Raw genomic sequence first — 12,646 nt, 5'->3', positions numbered from 1 at the left:
TCAAGCAATGTGGAGAAAGAAGATGAAACACACCCTCCTCATTCAAGATCCTCTGCATGACTACAGCATTACTTCAGATATAAAACAAACACTTAGAAAAAGTGACAAGATAATTAATTTATTAATTCTGTTATTCTATTTTAATTAACTTTCCTTTGATCTGATTATAGGAAAATCTAATTGCTAGAAACTAGAAATAGAAGATTCCTTCAAATCATTTGCTTAGTGTAAACATAAATCACTCTTATAAAAGGGATAAAGTGCTATCTTAATTAGTCAAACAAGATGTCTCTTAAATAAATTCCAAGGAGGAAACAAAAGCTTATGAACTATGCTAAGAAGCATAGTATTCAATGTACACATTAACAGTAATATTGTGAGATGATCCACTATGATGGATTCAATAGTTCAGTGATCATGTACAATTGATGGAAAATGCCACATTCGTATCCAGGAAAAAAAAATATGATGAATACAGAGCATATGATCACTTTTTAAATTTTTTTTTTTTTTTTGCTTAAAATCCTTATATGCCAAGAAATTCTAATTGTTAGGTTTCTGTGAATGCTTTGGATTTTTCCAGACTGAAATATGGAACCATTTCTGATAGAACTTTATTGACATAATTTATTTTAACACATCAGACATTTCCAAATATTATGTCTGTGATACTACAAGTACAACTGTGATCCTACAGCTCACAACCAACCTACCCATGTCTACTCCTGTAGGATTTTCACCTATGTCCCTCCTTAAAGTTTTTCAGTGGAGACGTGGGGGAACTACCCAATGGGTTGTGGCAGGAGAGAAGGAATAACCTCATGTTCTCTTATACTAGAAGGATCCCAATAGAGCATATGGGTTTTCCAAAAATTCTCTCTTGTTCTCACTACCAGACTACTTCATCTTTTCTTCTAAGTCATATATTTCTTCAATGACATATTTTATGCTGATTCCTATATATTCATAAGTTTCCCTTTTTTGTATGATCTACCCTACCATCACCTCTCCATTTCCTGATGGGTAATCTGAAACTTCAATTCTTCAGAGATGTGGTGTTCTATGACACATAATGGAAGCCCATTATGGTTTAAAAAAAAAAAGGCAGGTCTTTGTTCAATGAAGTAGCTTATGATTTTTAAAAGAACTGTGCAATTTTCCAAAGGCAATCTAGTCCATTTTCCCCTGTTCCACTCTGAGTTCACTTTATAGTTCATTATGTATCTGTGTGTGTGTGTGTGTGTGTGTGTGTGTGTGTGCTAAAGCAAAAGTTCTACAGATTGTGCATACAACTATACATGTTAATCTGAACAATAGATATTCCACATCAACTTGATGTTTTCAGTGATGATAGGTCAAACTCTTTTGAATGATCAATGGATCTCATTTAGGAAATTTTGCAATTGTCTTGGGCTAGATGCAATGCTATCTGCAATGTGAAATATCAAATGGACCTGATCAACTACAGAAAAACTTGTTTTTAACTTGCACTCTTTGTTGGACTGTCTTCTTAACAATGTGGCAAAGGCAAATGTTTGGCAAGGACACAAATTTCCTGATTTATGTTTGCTTGCTATCAATAATGAGAGGTTTCAAAAGAACTAATTTTGCTGTTTATACCAAGGGTCGATATATGCATAAAAGAGCTTTTAAGGCAGCTTTGTGCTCTAACAATTCAAATACTTCTTTTAGTTAATGAAAAATAAACACTCGGAAATGTTATATTCTTTACAAATTTAAGGAAATTATAAAAACTGTCTTTAAAAGCCTGTTTCTTTCTAAAAGTCTCATTAAGAATGCTTTCAGTTATGTTTATAGATTATTCTCATAAATAGTATATGGAGTTTGACAAGTAGTCATGGAGGTTGAAGATATGAGATTCTCTTGGTCACTTTTTTTTATTAATAATAAGGATCTTTTTCCAAATCCACAGTATCCTTCCCTCCTTCAAATACCAAGAGAAACAATCTTTAAATATTCTAAAATTTGTGACTCCTTCTATACAATCAAATATATTTAGTCTGAGTTCCTTTTCCTACACTCCCCAAACACTGCTTAAACAAATCCTTTTACAAAGTGTATTCCCAGAAAACCAGCAAGATTACTAACAGAAAAAATATATTATTTCACTTTTGGTTGTAAAGTACTAACATTTATAGTTGATTATATCAAATCAGAAATTAGTTGCCTCTCAGTATTGTCTTTATTCAAGAAATTGCTATTCTGTATCTTTTTTTTAAGTCTCTGCTTTCTTTTCTTTCCATTTCTTTGCATCAAACTTCTATGCTATCTTACAATTTCTCATATTTGTCAGTCATAATATGGATATGCCACATCAATCTATTCACATTACTCAATTATCCCATTTCTTTTATTTTTGCCAAATGATATGTTATATTTTTAGGACATATTCAAAATTTATCCCCCTTCAAGATTCTTTCCAGTGAATGAAAAAACATTTACTATCCTATTCATCCCACTTTCTATACACACTGAGATGAATTTTTTATAGTTTTCCCCAACTATTAGGCAATACATTCTAAAATCCATAAATGAAAAGCTAAGAGAGTTAAGCAAAATTAGAAAGAAAATCAGTAAAAAATGGATCGAGAGGAAGGGAATGAACATTTCTATGGAGTCTAGGATGTGCTGGGCCTTGGGTGTGTATTTTACAAATATCTCATTTGACAATAGTCAAATAAATCAGTATTGTAATAATATAGATATGAAGATATGCAAGAAGTAAATTATAATCTCAAATGGAATGGTGTTAAAACTAATTTGGGTAGATAACTGGGAAGAAAAAAAAATGAAATGCAGTAAATATCTTTCTATCCCAAATACACATGGAATTAACAAATATTGATCATGTTCTGGCACTAAAAATAAATTCAAAATTCTAGTTTGTTTATACATATGCACACCTGGACAACAGGGAATGTTCAGTGTCCTTTTTTTGTACAAAGTAGACCCTTAAGAAATGTTTATGACTGATGACACTGCTATAATGTATGCATAATGCAAATGACCACAGAGGAAAACAAAAATTCTTACCTGTAAATATGGAACGAAGTCACAAAACATCTGAAGGATATGTTTTTCCAGTAATGAGGGTTTTTCTTTATCCCAAGAACCCTGAGGTTGGAGCAATATTTTAAGCAAGCCCATTCTCAGTTTGGAATACTCCTGCAATTGGGATGGCTCACAATATAGGTAACGGAGAAACGGGGCCATTATAGAGATACAGGAACTCTCTGACCTACAATACAAGTAATGCAGTAAGTAATACTGCACCAGGCAGTCACTCTATATTTACTGAATATTTATGTGCATAGTACTGCACAGAGAATACTAATAACCAAAAAAAAAAAAAGTCTTGCAATATATTTGTAGTGGATTATAATTTGTGATCTGATGCCAAGTATTAACCTTGAAACAGAGATCCCAGTAAAGATAAATGTAATCTAATATCATTAATTTATGATTTTGATATGGACAAGACTTAGGTCTTCCACTGGTACAGCAAAATTGGTATATCAGAATCTCTACTAAGGAAACTCTGTTAGAGTAGGTCAAAACCTTACTTGCAATTTATGCTCTTAAAGAGTTGCTACAGCACTAATAAGTAATTTACCCAGGGTCTCAAAGACAACAAGCATCAGAAATGGGAAATGAACACAGGTCTTCCTGGATTTGACGCCAGTTTTCTTTTCATAATACCATAAAGTCTTTCATAATAAGTAAAATAATGTTTCGAAGAGAAATTAGTTCCTGAGAAAGGAAATTAACAGAAAAACATCAAAATGATGTTGTAGAGAGGTTTTACTTTAAGCTAGGATTTGATTATTATACTTTGTGAATAATGTTACAATAAAATAACACTGATCAGGGAAAACTTAAGTTTATAGTTATTGATTATAAAGTACAGAAACAGACGTTTTTAATATACCCTTTTTTTAGAAGTATCTCTATTTGAAAAATGATAATAGTACTTATGTCATCTGAAAAGAAGTCTTAGATGAACCTTAAAGTGTGATAGAAAGAGAAGTTAATACCACTTGGAATGTTTTCCCATTTACCCTTGTGGCCATTACTTTCTCACTAATCTCTTCTCAACCTCTTATAATCTGACTTCTTAACTAAATCTACTCTCTCAAAGATTATCAGCAACCTCTTAAGTACTAGATACAATGGCCTTTTCTAAATCTTCAACTTGATTTTTCTGCAGTATTTGATACTTGTGAACACTCCTCTTTTTTATGTAATATCTCTTACCAGTGTTTTTCGGACATCATTCTCTTCTGATTCTCTTTCCATTCTGATTCTTCCTTCTCAGACATCTTTGGTAGATTATCATCCACACCAAGATACCTATTTCCAAGTGTAGAGGACTACAGCTTATGATGACCTCTTTATTATCTTACTTTACACTCTCTCTGGGTGATCTCATAGATATCTCATCACAATACACAAGACTCCAAAATGCATAGTGTTAGCTAACCATCAACACTCTCCTGTGTTCCACTGTTGCATCCTCAGTTGTCGTCCAGCAGACGACATAGCTAGACATTCCATAATCACATAAGATTTAAAAATGAAACATAATGCATTCTCTTCTCCTCACAACCTATTCCTCCTCCTAACTTATTTCTACTAAGATTTACTCCCGTTTACAACATCAACATCACTTGTGAAACTTCACTTTCCCATCCATCTAATCAGTTTCCAGGTCTTCTGAATTCCCTGAATTAGATAAATTGTCTGAATCTGATGGCATGCCAAGAACTGTCATTGCTGTTGTTACTGTTGTGGCAACAATAACAAGAACCAGTATTTACATAGTGCCTTAAGGTTTACAAAAAGCTTTACAAATATTTTATCTTCACAACTACCCTAGGAGGGAGATGCTATTATTAATGCCCACTTTGCAAGATGAGGAAACTGAAGCAGACAATTTAAGACACAACTAATGAGGGATTGAAGTCACATTTAAAACTGTGATTTCTCCAATCCATTTCCCGCATTCTTTCCATTGTTAACAACTAGCTGCATGCTCATTCTCACTTCTTGCCAATCCCTCCACCTTTTGACAACCAAATATGAAAGCAAAGGCCCAACCATGTCAGTAACCTAATCAAGAAGTTCCAGTGGTCTTTTTCCCTCAAGTTCTTTCCTTTGGCACTAAAAACTCTTTACAATCTGTCTTCAACTTAACTTCACGTGACTCCCCCTCATTTACTCCAGACAGAACAGCCGATATAATATTTCAACTCTTGTCTTTCTCTGTGGATTTGGTTATATTCCCCTTTCCTGAAATGTCCTAAATCTATTGTCATTCAGTGGTTTTAGTCAAGTCTCACTCAGAGCTCTCCATCAAAATTACTTTCCATGTATTTTGAATTTATCTGTGTATATAAATGGGAGGAAGGATGCCTCAGCAGACAGAGAGATGGCCTGGAAGATTCATAGACTCTGAGCAATTCACTTAACCTTTAAGTGCTCTAGGAAAATTTCTTCTCTTTTTTTTTCCTGGACTAGGCAAATTCAAAGACTGAAAGTTACAAGAGGAAGTTTTGACCAATAGAGAGACTCCTACCCAGGGATTTCCTAAACCAATAAAATCAGAGAGGTTCAATCCTTATTCGTAATGTGTATTAGGAACCAGCTGCTCCCCATCTGAAGAATGTAAAGTCCTTGAGGCCAATAACTGTTTCATGACACAGAGCAAATAATAGGTACTTAATAAATGTTTGTTGAATAGAACTGCTGCATGAACTGACTTAGAGAAGGGCTCACCATCACCTTGGAATTGCCTACCTGCTAAAAGAGATCCAATGTGTCTGCTTAGAGCACAATGACCTCTCACTCCACAAAAGCTCATTAATCTCTCCCCCTTTTAGATAAAAAGACCAACAAATCTTCCATTTTGATTCTTCCTGAATATGCTTGAGCTCTAAATTAATCCAGTTATTCAAAATTATTCAGGAGTTTTACACATTATAGACCACCAACTGCAGTGACCACACAAAAAGTGTACAATGCTCTATAACATACAAAAGTATGCGGTGAGAAATCATATGTAAGTTCAAGGCTCTCTGAAAAACATCAAAGTACAGAACTAGCCTAAGTAAATAAACATTAATGAATCTCTAAAAATGATCAAATCAGGATGTTATAGAGAGATAAATAGAAAGAAAGAAAGAAAGAAAGAAAGAAAGAAAGAAAGAAAGAAAGAAAGAAGGAAGGAAGGAAGGAAGGAAGGAAGGAAGGAAGGAAGGAAGGAAGGAAGGAAGGAAGGAAGGAAAGAAAGAAAGAAAGAAAGAAAGAAAGAAAGAAAGAAAGAAAGAAAGAAAGAAAGAAAGAAAGAAAGAAAGAAAGAAAGAAAAAAGGCTAAATTTCAGATACTGGTCCATTTACAAATTGTATGAGTCACAAAAATCTGAGCTCTTTATTTCTCCAGGCACTTATTGTAGGTTCAATGGCCTCACTACTGCTATTGTATAAAATAAAAAGGGCTCGTTGATCATGCAGTGATCAGATCAAGTAATTTCTGTTTTTCAAAATGAATAGTGCATAAAAAGACAGAGTTAAGAAGAGCATGACTCCATACATGAATAACCAAAAGAATAAGAATCCTCATTACACCAATAGTAGTCAAGGACAACTTAACTGCTTCCTTTTGTCTGAAATGCTGACAGTGAAGTGAAATGCTAATATAATAAAATAAATTAAAAAGACTGCAGAGATCTCATTATAGAAGCAGAACAGTGAGTATACCCTTAAATATGAAGTATCACTTTAAACTGTCCTTTACTTAATTTCTCCTGATTTTTAAATACAATATATCCCTTACTTATATCTAACTCTCAAAATTATATTTCCTTTATACTATTGAGGCAAAATAAAACAGGGAAAGAGAAGATTAAAAATTCAAAACTGATGGTCAGTATTTCAAAACTTGGGTGTTTAAAGATCTCTATATACATTTCTTGTTACTTTTTTATAACATCTAAAATTTAAGTAGTTAAAAAAGACAGTAATCGCTAGTATTCACACAATTCTTAATGCTAGTGCTTTTTTCTCTATTGATTATTGACAAATTAACTTATCTAAGCATGTTTGTGAATTATTTGTTTCCATGTAGTTTCTTCCATCAGAGTGGGAGCTCCTTGAGGGTAAGAAACTATCTTTTGTCTTGCTTTGCATACTCAGGGCCTAGCACATAGCAGGAACTCAAAAAATATTTAATGAAGTTAAGTATGAAAAGTCATTTACAAATATGATCTTATTTGATCTCAAGATAGGTGGTTATAACTTGTAAATATGCATGTACAAATGGATGAAAATAAAAAAAATAAATTTAAAAAAGTAGATCTGAGGTAGATGGTATTAAAATCCCCATTTTACAAAAGCAAACAGCAGTTAAGGGAACTGACCAGGGTCACTCTCTTCATTGTACCACCTAGCTGTCTAGATAACAAAACTATGAGTCAGGAAACCGTTATGTTCCTAATTCTATAACTAGAAGGGTATAGAAGAAAATGAGTGTGATTTTTTTTTAGGGGGGGAAATATAAATCAAATTTCTTTTTTCTTACTAGGGTAAAAAAAAAAAATCACCAAGGCATGGCTAGGTAGAGCAGTGGATAAAGCACTGGCCCTGGAGTCAGTAGTACCTGAGTTCAAATCCAGCCTCAGACACTTAATAATTAGCTAGCTGTGTGGCCTTGGGCAAGCCACTTAACCCCATTTGCCTTGAAAAAAAACTAAAAAAAAAAAAAAACACCAAGAATACAATATAATCTGAAACTTCTTCTAAATATCTATATAAAAATTACTTATAACATTCAAGACTGAGATTTTAAGCTAAATAAATGAATTAACAGAGACAAATGAGTTCAACCTTTTCAGGAAAAATGACAAATTTAAAGGTATAATGCCTTGAAAAGAATACTAGAATAATTCTGCTTAAGTATTTAGATCTTGACCAGACTATAATACTGTCAGATAATACAGTGAAAAAATTAAAGTGATCTATTGCTAAAAGTCAATCTAAAATTGAACAATAAATATAGGAGGAGGTGCAGAATAGGCACCTTTATACACTGTTGATGGGGGTGTAAGAGATCTAGTCATTCTGGAAAGCATTATGGAATTATGCTTCTTGTTTGTTTGGTTTTTTTTAATGAACAAAATGTCCACAGCCCTAGACTAGAGATACTGCTATTAGGCATATAGCTGGAAGGAGTCAAAGCCAGAATAAAAGGATCATTTATGCATAAAAATTCTTAAAGTAGGCATTTTAGATTGGCGTTGAACTAGAAACAAAGTCAATGTCCAGTCATTTGGGATGGTAATGGAATGGTACTATGCTATACAAAACAAAAATAAGAAGAATTGAGAGAAGCATGGAAAGAAATGACACAATGCAAAGTGAAGGAAGTAAAGTCATTAAAAACAATATACACAAGTTATAATGATGATGATGATGTTTGTCCTTCATTCTCAAAGACCAAAGCATCAGGAGAGGTGATGTCATGACAAACACAAGAAGTAGATTTGAGTTAAGGGGGTGCTGTGCTAAATCACCAATCTCTCTTTCTCCTCCAGTCTCATCTGGATCCAAAGGCCAGATATGAATCAGGACAACTGAAGATGTCCTGGAGGAGAGGCAATCGGGATTAAGTGACTTGTCCAAGGTCACATAGCTACTATCAGTTGTCTGAGATCAGATCCAAACTCCTGTCCTCCTGACTCCAGGATCAATGCTCTATCCACTACACCACCTAGCTGCACACAAGTTATAAGGAAAGGAGAGAGAAGAAGAAAAAAGGGAAGAGAAGGAAGAAGAGTCCCAAGGATAAGATGGGGGGGAAAGATTTTCCTCCTGTTCTTTGAGATGGCAGCAAACTGAGTATGTTTAATTCTACTGAACTGTTTGCTTCCTTTGTACCACCAATCTCTCTCTCTATTTTATTCTTTGAGATGGCTTACTGGAGTTCGAAGGGAGGACATATTTGTAAATGAAAGCTACATAAAAAGAAATTATCAAAAGATAGCAATAAAAATTAGTTTTAGGGGCAGCTAGGTTGCACAGTGGATAGAGCACCGGCCTTGGAGTCAGGAGTACCTGGATTCAAATTCAACCTCAGACACTTAATAATTACCTAGCCGTGTGACCTTGGGCGAGTCACTTAACCCCATTGCCTTGAAAAGTCTAAAAAAATATATTAGTTTTAATTACTAAGGCAAAATCAACAATACAAACTAAAAATTAGTAACAACTTTAATAAAGTAGTCCTCATCTGTTCCTAAAAACAAAAACAAAAAAAAAATGAAAATCAAAAGTAAGTAGTCAAACACAGATTCTTAATTTAGAGATGTTTCTGACATATCTCCTTATATAAAGGCTGTTTTAAAACTTGTGCTTGTTAAATAGACTTTTTAATAGAGGTTTATTAAAACAAATAGTACCCACCCTTACAAACTACCTTGAAATTAATTATTTATATATTTTTATTTGTTTACTTCATATTTATGCTGCATATATATTATATGTATCATTTATATTATACACACAAACGCCTTTATACTTCTCTACCATTGAAATATACTAAAGAGTATAGAGTGCTTCCATCTATGTACTTCTGCTACTACTACCTAGCATATAGTAAATGTTTTTTAAATATCTGTTGCCTGATTGATCTTTGGACAACAGCTCCTACCAGTGGCAGATTATCATTACATAATATTAGGATGATTTCTAATTAGCAGATTCTTAAAATATCCTAGTCCCTTAAAATCAGCCTAGAATATATTCGAACAAGAAGGTCAATCTGAATATACTAAGCATGGCCACAGAAGCATTAATCTAAATAATCTTATCCAATGAAAAACTGGAAAACGCTAAGATAAGAAGTGCATAATAAAGGGGGGGGGTAGAAGATAGTGTAAGCAATATAACTGAACCAACACAGTGGCTACTCTAGCTACCTATTGATGTCACAATATCAGGCTTAATTATTTACCACAACATGGCCCAGTGCCTAGGCCCCTCCAATCAGTGAACCCCAGGAGGGTTAAAGCACATATGGTATTTCGTTATTCCCCAAGCTCAGCTGTATGTGATCCAAAACAGCTCCACTGAAAGAGAACTTGCAACTCCAGCAAAGGTTCAACCAACTGGCCCACTTCCAAGGGATCAATACCTCACCTGCATCTTCGAGTGGTTTACCAAAGATTTCAATTCAGCTTCCCCAATATTTCAACCATCAATGAGTTTGGGGTTTCCCCCCCCAATACTTAAGAAACAGTTAAAAAATATTTTATTCTTAGATAGTCTTTATTTCTAAGGTTAAAGAACTAGAAGCATTATAAGGTAAGTTACAAAGTAAATAACATCTGTCCAAAAATATATATTTCATTTTACCTTTCTGGACACTGTTGAAAAAAAGCTGTAAGCTGTTGTAGAAGAATTGGCCAACAATCTGACCTATTTTCAAGCACAGTAATAAGAGGATGATGATGGTTTCTGAAAGAGAAAATTAAATTTGAGAAATTTACTCATTTGGTAAATTCATAGATAAATAGTTCATCAACATACATTTATTAAGGCCTTACTTACATTTAAGGCTCCGTGATTAAACATTATGGGATTCTAGGCAAAAGTCAATTCCTGCCCCCAAGCTTACAATTTAATAGGACAGACAACACACAAAAGACATCTGAAAAGAAGTATAGGGTCACCCTTACCCATTTCATAAGCAATTATTTGTTACACAGTTGTCATTACCTGAAAGTTAAAACTTTAATTTGAGCACTTTAGGAGCTAAATTTCCCCTTTTTTTTGTTACTGCCCTTGAAATCTAGAGGACAGAGATAGTGTCCTAAAGTCAAGATAAGTCAACAAGCATTTATTCAGTATCCACTATGTGATAGAAAGGAAAAAACAGTACTTGCTCACAAAAAGCTCACAGTCTACTGGGGAAGACAACATGGAAATAACTACATACAAACAAGATACAGACAGGATTAATTGAAGAAAAATCACAGAAGTGGGGCACTAGCATCAAGAAGGACTAGGAAAGGATTCTTACATATGATGATGATGTTTTTCCTGGACCCTGAGGGCAGCCTAGGAAGCAAAGAGGCCAAGATGAGGAAGGAAGGAATTCCAGATCCAGGGACAGCCAGTTAGAATGCACTAGGCTGAGAAATACACTATTTTGCACCAGTAACAATATGCAGAGGGGAATAAGCTGTAAAAGGGTTTTAAATCTGATCCTAAAGGTTAACAGGGAGTCATTAAGTTCTGTTAAACAGGTGGAGCTATATATATGGTCAGATCTAAGAGGCTGCTAGGTGGCACAGTGTATAGAGCACCAGTCCTGAAGTTAGGAGAATCTAAGTTCAAATCAGGCCTCAGATACTTACTAGCTATGTGATCCTGGGCAAGTCTTTTGCTTCTAAACAAAAGAAACAAACAAGGAAAAAAAAAAGATAAGGTCAGATCTATTCTTTAAGCAGAACAGTTTATCAACTAAACATTAAAGGATGGACTGAAGTAGGAAGAGACTTGAAGACCAACCAAAATAGTTTTGGAACAAACTAGGGGTGAACTGCTAAGTTCTGAATCAAGTGGCATAGGATAAAAAAAAGGAATATATAAGAGAGGTGATACAAAAGGTCAAAACAAAACAAAACTAAGCAACTGGATATGTTATGTGAGGTGAGAGAGAATAAAAAGTCAAAGAAGATTTGGAGATTGTAGTCATGGGTGAATGGGTATATGGTGATACCCTTGACAATGTTAGGAAGAGGAGAGCATTTGATACTTAAATATAAAAGGCATATGATAAATTTTCTTAGAAATGGGAAGTGGGTTTTTTTTGGTGCATAAGATAAAGTTCACAACCAAACAACTAATAGAATGACAGAAAAAATGGATATTTTTGATTTGTTGTTTGTCATTCAGTCATTTTGGCAAAGACAGTGAAGTGGTTTGCAATTTCCTTCCCCACCTCATTTTATAGATGAGTAATTTTGCTTAAATGAAATTTAAAAGATTTTCCACAAACAAATCAATTTGCAGCTTATTTTATAGGGGAAACCAGTTAACTGAGAAAAATCTTTGCAACAAATTTCTCTGTTAAAGTTCTTATTTTCAACATATATAAAGAGATGATTCAAATTAATAGAAAAAGAGTCATTACTCAATTGATAAATGATCTAAGGACAAGAACAGGTAGTTCTCAGGGGAAGAAACACAGAATAACTATAGTCTCAGGAAAAAAAATGATCAATTCAATGATGATCTTTCATGAATTCAGAGAACTAATGAGGAAACATGTTATCCATTATAAAGATGTGATGGATCTAGGGTACAGAATGAAAAATCAAAATATTATCTATATTTTTATATTTATAGCCATTGAAGAAATTTGTTTTTCTTTTTCCAATGGAAAAATTTTTACATTTTTTAAAAATGAACACACAGTAATTTTACTTAACTGTTCTATTTTGTTCCAAAAGGTTTCTCATGAAATAAAATCTATAAGTGTTTGTAATGGCGAAGAAATCCACATCATGAAAATTTTAAAAATTAAAAAAAAAGAAGAGGTTATTAGATTTGGCAATTAAGAAATCAC

The 12,646-nt window shown here is 33.7% G+C and overlaps 1 protein-coding gene across 2 annotated transcripts in view; it reads right to left on the bottom strand.

Annotated features, from left to right (window-relative positions):
- FOCAD (focadhesin) overlaps positions 1-12,646 on the bottom strand; it is a 362,553-nt gene that overhangs the window by 263,125 nt on the left and 86,782 nt on the right. For both annotated transcript variants that reach the window (XR_012472869.1, XM_074208785.1), the window contains exons 6-7: positions 10,429-10,530; positions 3,055-3,259 (exon numbers count right to left, since the gene is read on the bottom strand). Coding sequence is in view for 1 of the 2 variants with exons in the window: in XM_074208785.1 (XP_074064886.1) it covers positions 3,055-3,259; positions 10,429-10,530 (307 nt within the window). In the remaining variant the exon portion in view is untranslated. The remainder of the gene's footprint in view (positions 1-3,054; positions 3,260-10,428; positions 10,531-12,646) is intronic.

The sequence above is a fragment of the Macrotis lagotis genome, chromosome X (genome assembly GCF_037893015.1).
Source record: "Macrotis lagotis isolate mMagLag1 chromosome X, bilby.v1.9.chrom.fasta, whole genome shotgun sequence".
Lineage (NCBI taxonomy): Eukaryota > Metazoa > Chordata > Mammalia > Peramelemorphia > Peramelidae > Macrotis > Macrotis lagotis.
The sequence above is the reverse complement of the archived record's forward strand: the minus strand, read 5'-3'. Positions and strand labels throughout refer to the sequence as shown.